Source organism: Triplophysa rosa, linkage group LG2 (genome assembly GCF_024868665.1).
Source record: "Triplophysa rosa linkage group LG2, Trosa_1v2, whole genome shotgun sequence".
NCBI lineage: Eukaryota > Metazoa > Chordata > Actinopteri > Cypriniformes > Nemacheilidae > Triplophysa > Triplophysa rosa.
This window is the reverse complement of record NC_079891.1, coordinates 21363933-21384155: the sequence shown is the minus strand read 5'-3', so window position 1 is coordinate 21384155 and position 20223 is coordinate 21363933. Positions and strand designations below refer to the sequence as shown.

Sequence of the window (20223 nt, the reverse complement as noted above, 5' to 3'; positions counted from 1 at the left end):
TCCTCCACCCAAGCCGGGCCCTTTTTAGGGCCGGGTGCCCCCTCTCTCTCTAAAGAGCTTCTCTCTCTCCGGGCTTCACCGCAGCACTCTCGATACGACGGTGCGCCAGGTGACATAAATTCTCGCTGCCTTCCGCAATCTCCACTTGACGTTGCGTTGGCCGGCGGTAACGCCAAGCAGGTAAGTTAGCAGAGCAGTCAACCTCCCTGGGGTCCCGCCCTGTGCGAGGTGACCGCTCTGTCAGCCACCAGCCCGTCGAGAGACCGACTGAAGGGGAACGTCTCGATTACGACTGTAACATCCGTTCCCTGATGGAGGGAACGATACATTGTGTCTTCATGCCACAACGCTTCGCTCCCTTTTATACCCATATGCACAGGGCGGGGACTGGTGTGCGTGTGCCATTCGCCAAAGCCCACTGGCGTTTTAAATTCCTCTCGGAGATGATAGGTTCTCATGATCAAACCCCAGTCTGTCTCTCAACACAACGACCCTCCATCAGGGAACGGACGTTATTATGTATTAACCCAGCTCATTGGGTCAAATCAAATCAGCGCACGCAGCTCAAGTTGTCTGAATTTGAGGTGGAAGTGAAAGGCGATAGGCAGAAAGGCCTATCATTTAGTCACTAAATGTATTTTAAGAGATATTTAGGCGAGAATGTATGTGTTTAAAGTTCAAATCTGTGGTCGTCAGCAGGAGGAATTGTAGACGGCGCTTCAAGCAGACTGACTACATCGTTATTTCTCATGAAATAAAGGTTTGTATCACTCTTCGTATCATTTAATCATGACCGTTTGGCAAAATGTGCCGTTTGAATGTAAAATACCACTTGTGATGTATTTAACATTAGATCATAATCACCTAAAGCGTAGTGCATTTCCAAACCGCACACAAGGTGTAACGTTTTTTTCTGTGTGATGCAAGTTTTTCACAATAAGAATCTGTTGTAATCACATATTTATTATTGTTAAATCCAAGTTAATGACAATCTTTGACTAAAATATATATTTTTTCCCTCAGACCAGCTCTCGACTGTCCGTGCTTGCACACCCACAGCAACCGTTCTCTTGAGGTGACACTTTTTATCTTATCTAATTTGAGTTATTGCCATACATAGATAATAAAATTGCCATTAAACCATTAAAAACCAGCTATTACCATTATTTACAAGATCCGGTACAATGGCATCAATATACATCACAGGACATTGCCATGATTCCAGTTCGAAGGGAGTGTAACATATATGTTTCTTTTAAAGGGTATTAAAGTGCACTAGACTATATTCAAATCTCATGATTACGGTTAAATAACCCTTCACATTTCTGTTTTAAGTTTTGTCTGTGTGTGAAGACGTGAAGTCGTGTAGAGCCATGTTCTTAAGTCAAGTAAACTATGGAGTAGAAAACTTTTTCCTAAAAGCTTCACGTACACACGTTTTTTTATCCACTATTTTTTGTGGATAAAAAAAGTTTTGTGATAATCCATTATTTTTGTCTTTTCTTTTCATACACCAAGCTCGGAGACAAAAAAGAACCTAGCATCAGCCTTGGTACATGCATTCCCCTGTCTGCATGATAAAACTGCCTGTGGTTATGTGAGTAGTAAGATTTGTTGCTATGTAAATAGTGCATGTTACGCATTATAATTGCAAAACCTGTGGAAATATGTAGTATTATTCACAATGAACTTCAGGCCCTGGGTTCATGTGCATTGTATGTCCATACATTTTCAATGTCTTTCCAGGAAACATGGTATGCCCAATGCCGAAATAATAGACCAGCCACTGGGTTCATTGAAGAGAGGCTGAGGAACATACAAAATCGACTGAGGCGCTTGAGACCACCACAAGGAGAGAAAGATGATGCCCCATGTGGGACAGTCATGCCAGGCAATGGGTAGACTGAATTCTTAAAGCAATAGTTTACCCAGTAATTAAAATTCTGTCATAATTTACTCTCTCTCTTCTCATTTCAAACCTGTATGACTTTCTTTCTTCTGCAGAGCACAAAATAAGATATTTTGAAGAATGTTGGTAACCGAACAATGGGTGGTACCCATTCACTTCTATTGTATGGACACAAAACAAATGCAAGTGAATGGATACCGCTGTTGTTCAGTCATGCAGTTTACATAAAAAAACAGTACTACTACAGTATGTTATCATGCACTGGCATATAGAACTATTAAGTTGTAAAAATATCTATGATTTTGGAGTATTCATTTACAGCCACAGAAAAAAATTAAGAGACCATTCCATATTTTCATTTCAAATCAGCATTTCTAGATGTATTATGGCCCTTCCAGTGCAGTGTCTATTGAATTTCAATAAAATCAAACCTCAGGAGTGACATAACGTCACCCAACATCAATGTGAAAGACTGACAGCATGACAAGATAAATTAAAACTGTGATAAAAACGTCTCGGTTACGTTTGTAACCTCGGTTCCCTGATGGAGGGAACGAGACGTTGTGTCGAACCCACAGATGGGGTTCGTCCCTGAGAACCAATCGCTTCCGACTTCTTAGAAAAGGCCAATGAAAATTGGCGAATGAAATTTGCATGCCGGACTCCGCCCCCAGATATCCGGGTATAAAAGGGAGACGGCGTGCCTCATTCATTCACCTTAGTTCTGAGGAGCCTGAGACCTCTCACAACTGCTGCAGAGGACAGCACGTGTTGTGGCAAGAGGACACAACGTCTCGTTCCCTCCATCAGGGAACCGAGGTTACAAACGTAACCGAGACGTTCCCTTTCTGTCGGTCTCTCGACATTGTGTCGAACCGACAGATGGGGTTCCAATGGAAAACGCCATAACACTGTGCCCTGTCACAATCTCAACGAAGCGACGGTGACTGGCATGGGCGTGTCAGCCGTGAGCGCTACCGCGAAATTGTAACCTACCAGTGGGTAGGTAAGGGGTCCCAGAGCTTTCTTGAAAGGTGGGAAGGCCCCTACCTTCGGCCTCACAGGCGGCGGCCTTGTTTCTCTAACAGCGAGAAGCCGCCCGGAACCGTAAGGCCACTGGGTAAGCGCTACTTTCTCAAGTGGGGGATGCGCTACAGAGACCACATCCTACCGCAGGGAGGAGTCTAGTGCAGATACCAACATGGTCTCACCGATGGGGGAGAACTCATGGGAAGAAAGAGCGGTTGAAGAGAAAACCGCGAGGTGGAGGTCCACCTAAGGAGGTCATGGGTTACCAAGGTGGGAACCAGCATGAGGATACATCTGACGGAACCGCCCTACTGGGGGGTTGCAACGTCTGGTAGCACTAGGTCCGGTTAGAGCTATGTTACGAATAACTCCGGAGATACCCGGCCTAAGGGGCAGGGCTGCTCTGCCCAGCCCGCCCGCAGGAGGTGCTTGCTAGTGATGGATGGAGTGCCTGTTCTTCACCCAGTGGGGGAAGAAGGGAGGCTAGTAGTACGCTGACCCCCTTAGGAGAAAGGGGGGGGGTACTGTCATAGGCGTACACCCTACCGGCCGCCGGTCTTGCCTGATGCCTGCAAGACTCGAGCCGATACCGGTTTTACGCGGAGGCCGTAGGACCTTGCGAAGGTGATGGGTGTAGCCCAACCCGCAGCTCTGCAGATGTCTGCCACAGAGGTGCCTCGAGCCAGTGCCCACGAGGAGGCTGTACTCCGTGTGGAGAGAGCTCTCACCCAGTGGGCGTAGGCGATCTTAGGACAGGTACGCCAAAGTGACGGCGTCCATGATCCAGTGCACCAATCTCTGTTTGAGACAGCCCTCCCTGCTGATCTCCGAAACAGACAAAGAGCTGCTCAGAGCTTCTGCGGCTCTGCGTGCGGTCCAAGCAGAGGCACAATGCACGTAATGGACACAACACGGATGGGGTTGGGTCTTCCTCCCCGGTGGGGAGCACCTGTAAGTTCACCACCTGGTGTCTCGGGGGAGTGGTGGGAACTCTGGGCACGTAGCCGGGCCGGGGTCTCAAGATAGAGAATGACCGGGCCCGAGTTCTAGGCAATCTGTGGACACGGAGAATGCTTGTAGGTCCGCTACCCTCTTGAGCGTCCTCCCGAGAGCCATCTAGCGAACCCCGCTCTTTTGGGGACGATGAAGTATGGGCTGTAAAACCCGTTGAACATCTCGGCTAGAGGGACGGGCACGATCGCTTCCTCACCAGAGGGGTGGCGACCTCGGCCCGAAGCACGGGGCATCCCTGCCTCAGCTGAGGTTAAGAGGATACCCCGAAACTTGGGCGGGCGTCCGGGGAGTTGGATCGCGTACCCGAGACGGACCGTATCCCGTAGTCACCGTGACGGTTTGGGAAGCTCTTGTCAGGTTCCCAGGGACTTACAGGGAGGCTAGGGGTACGTTCTGCTTCATCGACCTCCCGGGGGTGGTTCGATGGCTGGCAGTGCGGATCCCTCGCCGTGGGGGGGACCCCTGGAGATGAGATCGGCTCTGCAGTTTTACCTGCCTGGCGATGATGTCTGATGATTATCCTCGACATTGGGTCTTGCTGCAACGTCGAGTTGCCGAACACCGTCGCGTAGAGGGTGAGAGCGGCTGTGATAATACCCAGACGATGATGTGGCACAACGCACCGTCGATTGAGAGTGCTTAGGCTTCTGATTATCCTCGACATTGGGTCTCGCCATGACGCAACGTCGAGTTTGCCGAACACCGTCGTGTAGAGGGTGAGAGCGGGTGTGATAAACGCCCAGAGAGGGAGAAAACTTTTAGAATGGGCTGTTGGGACGGGGCAGGAACCGTCTCGGATCGACCACCAGCAATGGAATGGCTGGGGTCGGGCCCGAAGGTATTCTCGGTCTCCCTGGGGTCTTCCCATGAGGGCCGGTTTGGCTTTCGCCGCGGCTGCTGACGGGGTGGTGGTCTCCTCTTCGATGTCTCGAAGAGGACCAGGGCTGCTGGGAAGCAGACGGTGCACGGGATCTCGGCGGCCAGAGGGCGGTCGAGTCGCGGCTGGGGAGGACATACTTGATATCCTCTGTCTGCTCCCTAACTGTTGAACTCGACAGTATCACCAAACAGCCCCCCCTTGCGAGATGGGTGCATCGAGAAAGCGGACTTTCTCAGTATTACTCACCTGTGCAAGGTTCAGCCAGAGGTGTCTCTCCTGGACCACAAGTGTGGACATCGCCTGACACAGGGCCCGCGCCATCACCTTGGTCGCCCGAGAGCGAGGTCGGTGAAGCCGCGGAGTTCATGCATAACCGCTGGGTTGGTCTTACCCTCGTGGAGCTCTCTCCGCGCATTGGCCTGCAGGAAGGCCATAGCGTGGAGAGAGGGGACAGCTTGGCCCGCAGCAGAGTAAGCTCTCGACACCTCAGATGCCGAAAAGCCTACGTGCTTTGGACGGGAGTCTAGGTCGAGCCCCTGGGCGACATCGACGTATCCTCTAGCTGCCCCACCATCGAGGGAAGAAAGGGTGATGGAACTAGTTGACGTGTACGCGCCGAAGGGGGCATTCCAGGTCGTATTAGGTTCCTCATGCACTTCCGGGGGAACACGGCACTGGGGGCGAGTGCGGCTTGGAGCCGCTCTCAAGCCCGATCAACCGTGTATCCAGCCGCGAGCGTTGGGAGAGGCAGTGCGGTGCACCGCAACCCAATGCCGGCGGCCCGGGAAAGCATGGCTGACATTTCAACGTCCGTTTCTTCCTGATCTCGACCCCCCGAGGGAGGGAGCTTCAAGGAATCGTCGGAGTCTGATGCCAGTGAGTCATCCTCCGATGCTGCAACAGACATCTCATCATCACGTACCGTGTCCGATACGTGATTGAGGAATAAGACGGCGGACTGTCTCATGGGGAACGGTCAGACGAGCAAGACGAGGTGCGAACGGTCCGAGAGCCAGTGGCTGACGGATTAGCGCTCACAATAATCGTCATATCACCCTCGCTGCTCGTCGTAGCGGGCGGCAGGGCCGTAGTCCTGCCGTCACGGAACGGGAAGCAGACGAGGTGGTGGCTGAGTCCCGTGGGAACACAGCCACCCGTGACGCAACGTCTGAATCGTCAACCGCCCGCAGTGCGGGCAGGACGTATCCACAACATCTGCCCCAGCGTACTGGAAGCAGACATCGTGTCCGTCCCCCTCCTCGATGAGTGTGTTGCACCCACGAGAACAGCGGGACATGCCATGCTGGAGAAATTTGCTCTTTTAGAGAAAAAACTCGAACATTTCTGTAACCGCCGAGATGCCCAGGGGAAGTCGCTGCAGGAAGGGACAGTCCACTGCACCATGTCGTAGAGCCGGCAGTCTTGTAGCGAACTCTGTTGATCATGAGCGAAGGCTACGAAGAACAAAAGGTGAATCAATGAGGCACGCCGTCTCCCTTTTATACCCGGATATCCGGGGGCGGAGTCCGGCATGCAAATTTCATTCGCCAATTTTCATTGGCCTTTTCTAAGAAGTCGGAAGCGATTGGTTCTCAGGGACGAACCCCATCTGTCGGTTCGACACAACGTCGAGAGACCGACGGAAAGTGAATCCAGGTTTTCACATAAAAAAAATATTTTAAATTATTTTAAACTAAATACATGTAGAAATATTACTGTATTGCAATATAGCTAAAGCAACACTGTGTTGTATTGCTTAAAAGTGAATATGAACTTGTGTTCTTTGCAGGCTTAGAGGTATGAAAAAATACAGAGCATCTTTTCTGTTATTTTGACCTGTTTCTCCAGGTTTCATTTTTATGTGAAATTTGGGAGAAATATTGTTAGTAGTTCACAGAATGAAACAAAAACGATAATTTTACCTAAACACATACCTATAGTAAATTCAGAAAAAATTTAACTAATTTTGATATGGTATCTTTTTTTCTGTGGCTGTACATCACAATACAAAAAATAAACATATTCTGGGTTAATTTAACCTATCAGTTGAGTTTGTCCCTTCTTGACCCAACATTGGGTTAAAAATAACCCAGCATTGACCAAACTGTAAGGAAGAAAATATTCAAATATTGGGCTGCTGTGGTAATTTTTTTTTTTGGAAGATACACGTATGTGTCACGACTCTGCCTTATCTTGTCATGGTTTTCTTGGTATTGTGGCAGAGTCGTGACAAAGCCTTTGGTTTAGTGTGAGAAAGCCATGGGGTGTTTATCTTTAGACACTCACGTTTCCCGTATTGCCTCCCTGCCGTGTCTTATGTTTTTCACCTGCCCCTCGTTATCTTCCTTTGTTTGTCACCCTTTAAAATGCCCTCATGTTTCATTGTCCTGTGCTCGTTTGTTTTGCTTGGTACTTTGTGCTGATGTCCAAAGTTGTTGTTATTGCCTGTTCCTGTTGTTCCTGTTTCTTCGGTTATAGTAAGTGTCTAATTTAGTCTATGTCAAGTGTTGTTTTAGTTTAGTGTTAGTCAGTCTTCGTCCTATTCTTATTTCATTATCCTGTTTCCCTGTTTTTTCCCCATCGCGGGAGTTTTTGTTATGTTATTAAAGTCTTGTTTTTGTTACCCCTTACCGCTGCCTGAATTTGGGTTCTTTCCTTGCCGATCATGACAGTATGAGACAAAAGGAAGTGAACGACTTTAGAGTGTCAATAGACGTGCACATCTAAGGTTTTCACAACACACTTATACGCTATTATTCAGCTGATCTCATATGCCCTCAGTAGTTTCAACAGCACTAATGATGGACTCGCTTTCATTGATTTATACATGCTGGAGAACCAGAGAGACTGTAGAAAAAAGTCATTATAAACTATTAATTGTTTTTTCAGGAACTTTGGTTTCATGTGTTAAAAACCGTACAGTACTTCAAAACAGTCACTTTCTCCAATCTTGATTCTTAACAAATAAGCAGTTACTGCTGATGTATTCACATGTTTTATTGATCCAATCCTCTGGCCTCTCTTCAAACCTCTCTTTTATCCGGTTTCTTCTCTTCACACACCTCACTTCATCCCCTGTCTGCCTTAAAATGAGGCACGCTCACAGCTATCTATTCTCAGTTCTTCAGACTGATTTGACATGTAAATAATTTAGAATTTGAATAACTTCTTAAATTCATTTATTAATCCACCCACTCTCTCTCCCTCCATCATCTATCCTTTTCCCTCCCCCATATGTTGTGCAGAGGAATTGATCGGTGTTTGGTAGATTGAGCTTAGATGCAGTTTAAATAATTCATGGGCTGGATTACTGTTACCGAGGGCCTGGATCTTCGTTGGAGAACCTGCAACGTTTCTTTCTCCATACTTTGGTTTTCAAATCCTTCACCCCATCTGTCAGTATATTTGCCTTTTAGAATTATCTGCGGAACCATCGCTATTAGCATCCCTAATGGCTACCACCCCCATACAATCATCATCTGACAGACCGCTTCTGTGGATGCGTGCCGAAGTCAAGACGCGAGATGTGGTTACAGTCTGGCAAATGCTGAAAAGGTGAAGCCTTCCTTGCTCTCCATTTTTCCTCGCCCTCCTTTAATCTCTATCTCTGGGCTGTAATTAGTCCAGTGATTAACCTTGACATTCCTGATCACATCATTCCGCCTTAATGATGCTATTACCACTCAGTATTAAATCAACTCGCACATTCACGACCCCTTATAATGCACACATAAGCGTGAACATACAAACACAAGAGCGGCAGGGCTAAATAATGTCATTAATCAACCACCTAATACACAAGACGAGAGTCAATTTGGTGTAGAAATACACAAAGCCCCAATTTCAGGGAAATTGGAATCTGAACAGCTATTTAAACCTGTCAAACACACGGCTCGATGCTGTCTATAAGGGGATGTAATTAAATTATTTTCGCAAGTTCTCTGCCCATTTGACAATTCGCTTGATTCCAGGAATCTGATTTAAAAAAAAATAATTGATCAACAGGTCCAGGTTTATTAGAACGTTATACTGACATGCAGGAAGCCAAATTTAACACTATTAACACTACTTAAATTAGTGCTGCGCTGCATACTTGGGTTGGCGGCTAAATACTGCTTTATTTGTGTATTCTGAATTACTTTATGTTAATTTTGAATCTTGAACTGACAGCTCAATCAACAGCTACACAGTTAATGGATTTTTGGCTCATTACATACTTTTCATGCAAAGCTCTTTAAGACCAACATCAGATATATTTTCTATTGCTATATTTTTCAAAAGACACTTTTCACTCCTGAAGCCAGCTGTCATCTTTAAGAATTTTGAATTCATGGCATTGTGGAAAGATTATAGGGTCCTCATTACTAAACTTAAAATGATAGTTCACCCAAAAACAAATAATCTGTCATCATTTACAGCTGTTATATACTTCTGCGTCGGACCTACGCCATAGGCAAACTGCCAGTTTTCATTTATACTTGTGCATAGTTGACCAGGCTAAGGCGTATTGTCTATTGTGTAGAAGTATAAATCAGCCTTTATTCACCTTTGAGTTGTTCCAAAACTGCATACATTTCTTTGTTCTGATGAACACAGAGAAAAATATTTGTACTTTATCATTTTTTTTGTTCTGTTGAACACTGTTGAATGTAGGAAAGCAAACAGGGCACTTCTGACTATCATTGTCATTTTTCCTACTATGGTAGTCGATGGTGGCCAAGAACTGTTTGGCCAAATATTTTTCTCCGTGTTCAACCAAACAAAGAAATGTATACAGGTTAGGAACAACTACCTTGTGAGTAATTCAATGCAGAATTTTCATTTTTTATATAGTACAATGAAAAATGCTGATACCATGTTTTGATTGAAAATGACCGACAGTACAGAAACCAACCTTAAATTTCAACTGGTATGTCACTCTGAACCTGGTAAGGTTTGCTCATTCACTAATATAATCTAAGAATGCCTAAGGAGCCTTCAGACCATCACAGACTGACACACTCATTGATGGACTTACACTCTCTCCAGACAGTTATCTGATTCATCTGTCCGTCTTGTTTCTTCTCAGCCCCTTATGTTCTCTCTCTCTCTCTCCCTCTCCCTCTCCCTCTCCCTCTCCCTCTCCCTCTCCCGCTCGCTCTCTCGCTCACTCTTCCTCTCAGATTAGCACTTTTGTTGTTCATAAATGATTCAGTTATTTTCCTGTTTTAATTCGTTTCCTACCATCACTGTTTAGAAGTTCATAACCAGAACCAAATAACCATTCTCTGTTTTTTGTGTGACAGTTCATCAGAAGGCTATATAAAGAAATTGTCATCAGGGAGGCATTGATGAGGATTCACCCTGCATCACTGAACAGTCATCTTTAATGAGTTTAATTTATAACCAAGTGTGTAAACAGATCTGTCAATGCATCTGAAACCTTGATGTGAATGTTCAGCTCTACAACTGAAGATTGCCTTAACAAAGGAAGTAATTACATAACAAAACATGTAATTAGCTATATATTTAGAGTATATATAACCTATTTCCCAGGTGGGATAAAAAGTAAATGCATGCAAAGCATTTCAGCAAGAAAATACAACCCACCTCCATTTCCCTTTGAAACAATAAGTACACGCTTAACCCATAATTCTTATGTATGGAAGCAGCCTGAATTTATGAAGACTTCATTACAGATGTTAACGATTATTACTGCATCTTAAATACAGCATAATGCACGGTTTCATGCATTTTTTAGTGAGTGAACAATGCCTAATGGCTTAAGGCTATTGTCACATGTGTCGCTGAATGCATAACAGGAAGTGAATTAAGAGGCCCTGTGCAACCGCATGTGCAGGCACTAACGCAGCGCTCCGTTTGATTGGCCCGCAGGGCACAGAATTCTTTCAGCGTACAAGGGCATCATATTCTGCACAACACGGGCATGGCGAACCTTGATTCCTCATTATAGTGCGTGGGGTGATGTTTGTGTCTAACTGCGTGTCTGTGTGCATAAGCCCACACTCCCGTTAGCTGTGCATATTTGTGAAGGAAAGCAATAACATGGGGAGGAAGAGATGAGAAAATGATAGAAGGTTCAAAGGAAAGGCAGGAGGAGTAGAATTAAGGAAAGAAAACGACCAACCCCCTCCCCAGGCCTCTATTGACGAAACAGTCAGAGGTTGACCTGATGGAGGAAAAAAGCAAGAGGTAGACTGACAGGGTGAAGCAGGGTAAGAGACAGATGGTCTGTGAGAAAGAGAGAGAGAGAGAGAGAGAGAGAGAGAGAGGAGAAAGGGATCGACGAGGAGAATAAAAAAGAAAAGTGGAGAATATACAGTAAGATGTTCCCAAGCACACATGTAGAAAAAAGTAATGGCATATACACAGACACACATTAGCAGATGTTAGGTACATTTGAGTGGTGTTGGCATCTGAGTTTGTGCATAAACAGGGCACTTGGAAATCATGCTTTAGAATACTAATCTAATATAAAACAAAATGCAATCAAGTGTAACTGTGTCTGTGTGTGTCTTCCTTACAGCATATCCTGAAGCTTAAAGAAATCCCCACAACTTGCAGTTCAACCTTACATCTCTCCCTTCCTCACAGCTCCATCTTTTTCCTTGTTGGGGGTTGCTTTGTACTGTCTTATTATATTTGCAGATTGTTACTGGTCCCTCTTTGTCAGGGTCCTGTCCTTCCTATTCGGAGTTTTCGTGTCTTGTGGACAGGGTCGTGACAGTACCATGTCTTGTGTGCAGTGTTGGGTAAGTTACTCTGAAAAAGTAATTAATTACTAGTTACTAATTACATATTCAATAGTGTAATTAGATTACTGTACAAATTACTCTCTCCAAAAAGTATTTAGTTACTGTAGCGAGGAAGGCGGGACGAGAGCCGTGGGGCAGGAAGGCGGGGCCGGTGGCGTGAGTGATTATGAGTATCAGCTGTACGCGCACCGGTCCCGCATGCCTCACGGGGAGCTAGGGAGCATAAGAGGACGAGCGGCGGGACTGCCGACGAGAGAGGACCGGGCCCGGAAGTTGTTGAGTTTTGTTTACGTTTGTGTGGCCGGCAGTCGTCCGTGAGGGGCTGCCAGCCTGTTTTAATGCTGTTTATTGTTTATTTATTTGGATTAAAATGTTTAAATGTTCGCCGGTTCCCGCCTCCTTCCTTCCCTTCTATTGAACTTTGTTACAGTTACTTATTACTAATTACTTTCTATATCCTACATCAACCGTGATTAGTTAAGTGATTGAAGGATAGACATGAAACGCTTATTTAATTCATTCAAATAAATAATATAAAACTACATTAAGTACTCTTATTAACTAACCAAAGTATTACAAATGTGAGAATTATACATTAAAGCATGGATTTTAAAGTTAGACTTTGAATTTTGATGTCAATTCCACTATTGCACACACATATTACACAAAGTATTTAGTTTAATTACATCAGAAGTAACTGTAATTAAATTATAGAAAAATAAGAGTAATCCCTTACTTTACTTTTTCAAGGGAAAAGTAATTAAATTACAGTAACTAATTACTTAGTAACTAGTTACACCCAACACTGCTTGTGTGTATATGTTTTGTCTTGTGTGGAGACACGTGGCGGTATGTTGTGACATTTCGCCGCGTGTCCTCCTGTCTTTCGTTTAACTCCGCCCCCTTGTTTCTCCGTTAGTGTTTCATCTCCCTCACCTGTCCCTATCATCTTCCCGCCAGTTCCCATTTATGTTAAGTCTTGTCACCTGCCCGTCACCATCCCTGTCCTATTATCCTTCGTTAGTTTTCCCCTTTATAAGTCCTGTCCTGCACACATACATCTGGTTTACGTCTATTTGACGTCTGCATTTACATCTGCAAGACATCTACAATACATCGTTTGCTCATCTGCAATACATCTCGGAGATGTCTGCTGTCAGACGTCATATAGACATCTAGAAGATGTCTGTAAGATGTTTATGATTTAGAATGGATTTACATCAGCTCTTTCTAAGATGTTTAGCAGATGTTTTTAAGCAGCAGATCTCCAGATCTTTAGCAGATGTATTACAGACGTTCAGACGTCTCCGAGACGTATTGCAGATGAGCAAACTATGTATTTAAGATGTCTTGCAGATGCAAATGCAGACGTCAAATAGATGTAAACTAGATGGATTGTGCTATCTGGGTATGCGTGTTCCTTGTTCTCCAGTATTTGTTTGCCTCACCTTACCTTGCCCTCGTGTTCCGGATCCCTCATTCCTGTTTGCTGTGGACTTTCCTTTTTTCGTGTTGGACTAATTCATTCATCATGTTTGTTTTATCCCCCTTGCGGGAAGTATTTTAGTTTATTTACTTGTTTTGTTTGTTACCGTTTTCCCCATCGTGGGTTTTTTGTTCCTATTTGTTATTAAACGTTTATTATTTAACCCTTCACCTGCCTGCACTTGGGTTCTGTCTCCCCACGATCGTGACACTCTTAGCATGACACACTTGTGTAATATTGCAATTTATGGCTGAACTACAGGCTAACTTTTGCAGCAACATTTGATTTATATATATTTTTTATTTATATATATATTCTACCAGTCTTTTTCATAATATAATTTACATTACACTAAATTACATTGCACTTTCATGTTTTGCTTTGTTCTAGCTAAATAATTGTGTAAGAGAATTGCCATAGTTGATTGCTAAACATGTTTCAAACAACAATAAAACTACAATAAACATCTACAAATGCTGGGTTATTTCCAACCCAACTCTTGGGTTAAAACAACCCTTTGTAACCCAATTTGGGTCGAAAAGTGTGTAAAAAAAATCAGCTTGAAAAAGTTTTCCTGATCAAGGTTATAAAACAACTATTATTTTGTTGAAGTGTGAGACCTAGCACAGGTTCTGTCCATGGTTCTGAATGTGGCACTGGTGTGTTGTTGTTGCTGTCCGTGGTCCTGAAAAGCTTCGTCAAACAAGCAGAAGTGTGTATCAGTGTGTGCTTGAGTAGGTTAGGAGATTATACCAGGAGAACATCTACACTCTAATAAAAGGTTTTGTGTTACACCCCTAAAGGTTTTTCAGCCTGTCCCTCTAGGGAAGCTTTAACTCTCACTGGCATTTAAACTTTTTTTACTAGGCAAGATATCAAATACAGTTTTGCTCTTTATGATTGATTTAATTGAATCATTTCTTAATAGTTATCTTTGTTCTCTGTACATCACTACGATTATCAGTTGCATCTGTGTAAAACTGAAACGTTCATTAATTCTGCAACATTCCCTGGAACGTTCTTGCTAGTGTTCTTGCAACCAATCTTCTCAGCTAAAATGTAAACATGCATACAATAACAAAGGATTTTCAGAGGAACAGTCACCTAAGGTCAATAGTTTAAAATGCACGTGCAGAGCCTGCTGCCGACTGTTGTCAGCAAAAACGGACTCAATCAATTCCAATCCACTACTGTGTGTGTATAGAGGATGTGTGTGTGTTTTGGGGTCTTTTTTATTGATTGATTGAACTTTCTTAAAATTCTTTGGCAAGCTTAAATATCAAACCCTACAAAAAATCTTCATTTTTGTTGGTTTTAAGTTTCATTTTTGATGCATTCATTCTAATCTTCCTAACACAACTGATATGAATCAGAAGGCCCTAAACTACTTTCCTGAAACCAGCTACTGATGCAGACATTGATCCAGGTTATAAGTATTGAGATAATTTGAATCCAAAGAAACTCACACCAGATCATATAATCAGAGACCAGTTCTCATAACTACTGCACATCAGAGGAAAGTAATTTTTGAGGACTGATTCTCTCTCATCACATCAGAGACTGGATTGTATTGCGGTTTCATCCCAGGATAGAGAAACACAGGCTGTCTTGTACACATTCATCCCAGCACAGAGGAATAAATGCTGGATTGTGGTACAGTCAAATCCTAGCTAGGGCTGTCACAATATTTGAGTTTCACAATTATCATGGCCAAAAGAAATCAGAAAAATCTTATTATTGCACTATTCAAAAGGAGGGTGGCAGAGAGAGAGAAATTTGTTAACATTGTGGCTCTTATGACAATTGGCAATACCACCATCTACTATGTTGAAGTGTCAACCATATACTGGTTTTTAATATTTTTCTGACAAAATGATCATATGTATGGTAATGTATCAATAATCATGATTATTAATATCATGTCAATATATTAATATTGTTTGTCATTGCTGGTACTGTATATTTGTGACACCCCTAATTGCAGCATAGAGAAACACAGACTGGGTTGTGGTACAATGGCATCATATTATTGATCTCTAAAAAAAAGCATTACAAAATACACAAAGTATGAATAAACAAAGATGAATGGGAGAGAGGGTGAGGAAAAAAGTACAGGTTGAGTACTAACTGCACAGTCTACTCTCCCTCCCTCCCTCCCTCCCTCCCTCTCTACCCCAGATGTACTTGATTGTGCAATGGTGTGGGTGTGTACTTAAGCTTCAAGTATTTCTTGAGATGAGTTTGTTTTGATATTTTTTGTTGTTGTCAGTGTGTGTGTGTGTGTTAAGCGTTGTCGTCTCAGATGCTGCTTGTGTTCCAGTAATGCCATTGACAAATACAGTCACAGACTTTTAAATCACTGGCCATTGATTCTCACATTCACCATAAACTACTTATTCAAATCAATGAAAATATGTTTTACGCACTTTGAAGCCATTTGATATTCAGTGATATGGATAAAGGAGTTTCATTATGATGTTTTGCAGTGTTTGCTTTAGTCTCAACCTTGGATCTGTTTTGAAAAGCCCACAAAAGCGCCACTGTGGCGTATCCACACTTTGCCTTACCGTTCCGTCTCGCCCTCTGCTGACCCTCAGGTAGAACACAAAGGCTCCCTTACCCACGCACACACACGACTACCACAGCCATATTTCTATTAGTGTTTTTTTCTGTATGTAAATGCTCTGGATTTTATCACGCTCAGCACATATCTCTTCTAACATCTGTGCCACAAACAGTGTTGTTATTAACCCCTGCCATCCTTACGAAACACGTTTCAGTGCAGTGTTCGGATCGTGAATCAAATGATATTTCTAAACCGCTTGGATTGTTTAGTCACCTTATCGGATATAGCCTACTCTGGAAAAGGAACGGATAAACTTCATAATAAACCATTTATTTGCCAAATCCACACAGCAGCTGTATTTCGCATGACTAGCTCCCTTTTCTTCAGCAACCTACATTAACGGGAAACCAAATTCGGCCGCTTTTAGTCGAGCGCATGATCTATGTGCGCGCTTATGCGGAGTGACAGGAACAAGGCGCGCTCAACTCATTGTGCTACTATTCTCTGAACACACACACACACACGCACGCACACACACACGACTGCATTTAAACACTCACACACATATACATGAATGAGTATTGTATCTAATCAGGAAACGACATTGTTTCGTTGCTAAGTGTAAGAGGGAAGAGTGGGACACACACCTGGTTTTTGCCCCGCTGTCCGTCTTCGAGTTCCGATGAGCTGTTCATGATTCCCCATCGATCATTGAGCATTCTCCGGAGAAGAGCCAATCCTCAACCGCCTGTCAGTTTCAGGCGGAGGTGAGAAAACAAGACACGGGGTCGTTCAGTCGCTTTTCTGGCCAGTTATTCCATAGAAACAGACAAATAACATCTTGAGAAAATAAGGGAAAGAGAACAGAGGAGAGAGGGAGAAGACACCGATCTAGCCTCTACTCCGGGACCACACGGACTAAATCTGGTCGAAAAGGGGAGGCGAAGACTCTAGCACCACACACATTGTATATCATACGCACTTGATAAGAAAAGATTGTAATACGAAAAACTTCACAGATTTCCGTTAAGTTGTTCTTTAAGCGTTCTTTGCTCCAGAACGTTGAGAAAGTCCCCAGATAGGCTGTTCCACACTAAAAATGGCAGAAAGAACACGTCCTCAAAAAAGGGGCGCGAAATTAACTCGCCAAGCGCGAGTATAATCCAAACCGACTCCTTTCCAAAGACGATAAACTCCACTTTGTCAATGAAGTGATTACTTAAAGAAAGACGTGCAGTCTCGAAGATTCTATTACAAGTGACCTGAAGCACCCTGTATTCCGTTTGCGGGCTGAGCCGTTAGCGGGATGGAGTGAGCGGTGATAAAATGTTGCTTCAAGCGCAGCGCTCGCTTGTGGCTCGCGCAGGACTTGGTTTGAGGAGGAAATCCGTTTGCCGGACTGGGGCGAAGGATGTCTCGTTGATGTTTTGACAGCCTAGAGTGCGGCAGGACAGATTAACGGTTTCCTATTCGTGTGCAGAGCTTCTCGCTCTTCTCGAGCGTCAGAAGCTATCCGTTAAGCGCGCTCCCTGTGCTCAATCAATTTCTTCTTTTCGCTCCGAAACGCCGTCGGCGCTGAGTTTTCCACACCCTCGTCTAGTTCAAGAAACTCCCACATCGCAACAAAATGACCCGTCACGACAGGGAGAGCGAACGAACTCTGACTTAAACAAATAAAAATCTAAAGATTCGTTTTGTGTCAGATGTAGTTACATTTTATAAGTACGCAGCCAATGGACGCAGGGGTGTTTTTGTAATATTACCTATTACAGAGCATAACTTTGCCATGACGATTATATGACAGGACAGGGTTTTACAGGGAAATCATGCAAAGACGCAGTCCAGGTGTGACAGAAATTGAAAATGCCCCCCAGCCCTCAAGCTTATGGCCACAAGCTCACTGACAAAATAACTTTGGCTTTTTGTGTTTCTTGTAAGCCTTTATTGGTTCATAATAAGGATAGCTACAATTACATGCAATTATGACACAATAAACTTAAAAAAACAGTACAATAATTTTAATAGAAGTTTCCCTATTTGGCCGAGGGGTATGAATAATACTTATTGGGAGGCCAGGATTTATATAAACCTTGTTTTGGTAACACTTTACATGAAGGGGTGTTCATAAGACTGACATGACACCTTCATAATCATGACATGACACATGTCATGAATATGAAAGAGATTTTATGCACGTTTATGACAACTGTCATTAAGTGTCATTCGCTGGTTTATGTCATTTTTATTGCAAAGATAACATTGTTTGAGTTGTCTTTGTTATGACAACTTGACATAAAGCAATACATCATAACCTGTCAATGTCTTTGTCATGACAACTTGACATTACCAAGGCAACATAAAATGTCATAAATCTGTCATAAACATGGTAATTCGTACCACTGTAGTTGAGGTCAAGAAAAGTATTCATGATACTGTTATAAAACTATTTGACAGAGTATTAACTGTCATGGTTCTGTCACGACCGGGGGTGACAGCGCAGAGAAAAACCCAATTGCAGGCAGCGGGGGATGAAGGGGTTAACAAGGGGTATATTTATTAAATATAACAGCACAAAACAAAGAAAAAAACAAAACACCCACGATGGGGGATAACTAAACTTAGGCAGGGTACAAAAACAAAGACTTCCCACAATGGGGCAAAAACGATGGAGAACAAAATAATACAATTACTTACACGAACTAAGACACGACTGAGACAAGAACATCCAAGGGCAAGGTAATATACGGGGAGAGCATGACTAGCATACAGCACAAGAACAAAGCACAACAAACGATCACAGGACAATGAACACAAGTTTATTATATAGGGTGACAAACAAAGGAAGATAACGAGGGGCAGGTGAAGAACATAAGACACGGCAGGGAAGCAATACGGGAAACAAGAGGGGCGGGGCCAATGACAAGACTGGAGAGGCTTTGTCATGACCAAAGGCTTTGTCATGACTCTGCCACAAGACCAAGAAAAACATGACAAGATGAGGCAGAGTCATGACAATTAACACTTAATGACATTTTAATGACAGGTTAAATTTGTACCACTGTAGTTGAGGTCAAGAAATGTATTCATGACACTGTTATAAAACTATCTTACAGAGTATTAACACTTAATGACATTTTAATGCAACATCCTCCAACCCATATAACATACGTATGTCATTCGTCCCTTCATCAAATACGACAAACATTGACAAACAAGACTATCACCTACTGTCATTAAAAATGTACATTTTGGGGTATTAATTTACAATAATAGCAGGTGTTGTGGTTTTATTTTAATTTCAAAATGTTGAGATAACTGTATTTACATTACACATACACAGATAAGGCCTTTTGAGCAAGTAACACAACACATTTATTTATTAAATAACAGAAAACGCATGAGACAGATACAAAACAGTTAAAATGTTTAAAACGTACAAATATTCCAATTGTACCGACTACCGAGATGAAACGATTGATTTATTTGAGGAACAGACACGAAAGCAATCACCATCTGCTGTTTTCCGGTTTCTGCTGCGTTTCCAGATTTTCAAATCTGGCGCCAAATTACATCAGCTTTAATAGTGAAATATCATTGGCTTTCCGTCTGTCTCATGGTCGTCATTGCGTCAGCGTTGAGTGTAAAATGCTATTGGCTCTCGTTACTGATTACGTCATTCTAATGTTCCGCTTGTTTACAGATGTGTTGATGTCCGAAAAATAATAATAATTAAAAAAGATGCGTTGCTGTCTGTTCCCGGAGTTCCCAAAGTTATCGCATGGCTTCAGTTCAGAAGGTTTGCAAAGCGACTTGTTTGTAATACGTTTATACAGTTTTGTTCATTTTATGGAATAAATACATGTGACTGTAATTTTACTTGTGTGTTGTGTTTAATGGTTGACAAGTGGTTAGGTTTCGGGTAAGGGGTGGGATAGGAGCTAGGTGCTCATAAAATATCTTTGACATTGGTTATGTCAAGTTGTCATAACAAAGACAACTCAAAAAATGTCATCTTTGCATTAAAAATGACATAAATCAGCGAATGACACTTACAGTTGTCATAAACATGCATAAAATCTCCTTCATATTCATGACATGTGTCATGTCATGGTTATTAATGTGTCATGTCAGTCTTATGAATACCCCTTGAAGTAAAGTGATACACTAGTTTGTATTTGTAATAAACCTAGTAGCAAGGGCACATTTTTGTATTTCATTTGTATTTTTGGTTATCATGAACTGTACATCAATATCCCATAAAAATCTCATCTGGTCTGCAGCATGTGAGAGAGTAGGCTACGGTATACTTTGGAAATGAAGATTTTGACTCTATGTTGGGGTACATGGTTCTAATAAGAACTTTGTTACATCCATGAGAACGCTCCATTGCACAAAAGGTTCTTTGAAATGAAAAATGTTCTATGTATATAAATGACTATATAAAGATAAAATGTGCCCATTGCTGGACATCTTCGTTTTTTTAATGTGTAGCTCATCATAGTGTTTGAAGAAAGAACATGCAAGAACACTTTTTAATTTTTGAAAAGGGGGCAAGGAGATGGCAGAGCAGATGCAATCCGGTAA

At 43.0% G+C, this 20223-nt stretch overlaps 1 protein-coding gene across 2 annotated transcripts in view; it reads right to left on the bottom strand.

Moving 5' to 3' along the window:
* Nucleotides 1-17220, bottom strand: part of fibcd1b (fibrinogen C domain containing 1b) — a 111136-nt gene extending 93916 nt beyond the window's left edge. For both annotated transcript variants that reach the window (XM_057354047.1, XM_057354056.1), the window contains exon 1: nt 16287-17220. In XM_057354047.1, the coding sequence (XP_057210030.1) occupies nt 16287-16358 (72 nt within the window). In that variant the 5' untranslated portion in view covers nt 16359-17220. The remainder of the gene's footprint in view (nt 1-16286) is intronic.
* Nucleotides 17221-20223: the final 3003 nt, after the last annotated feature.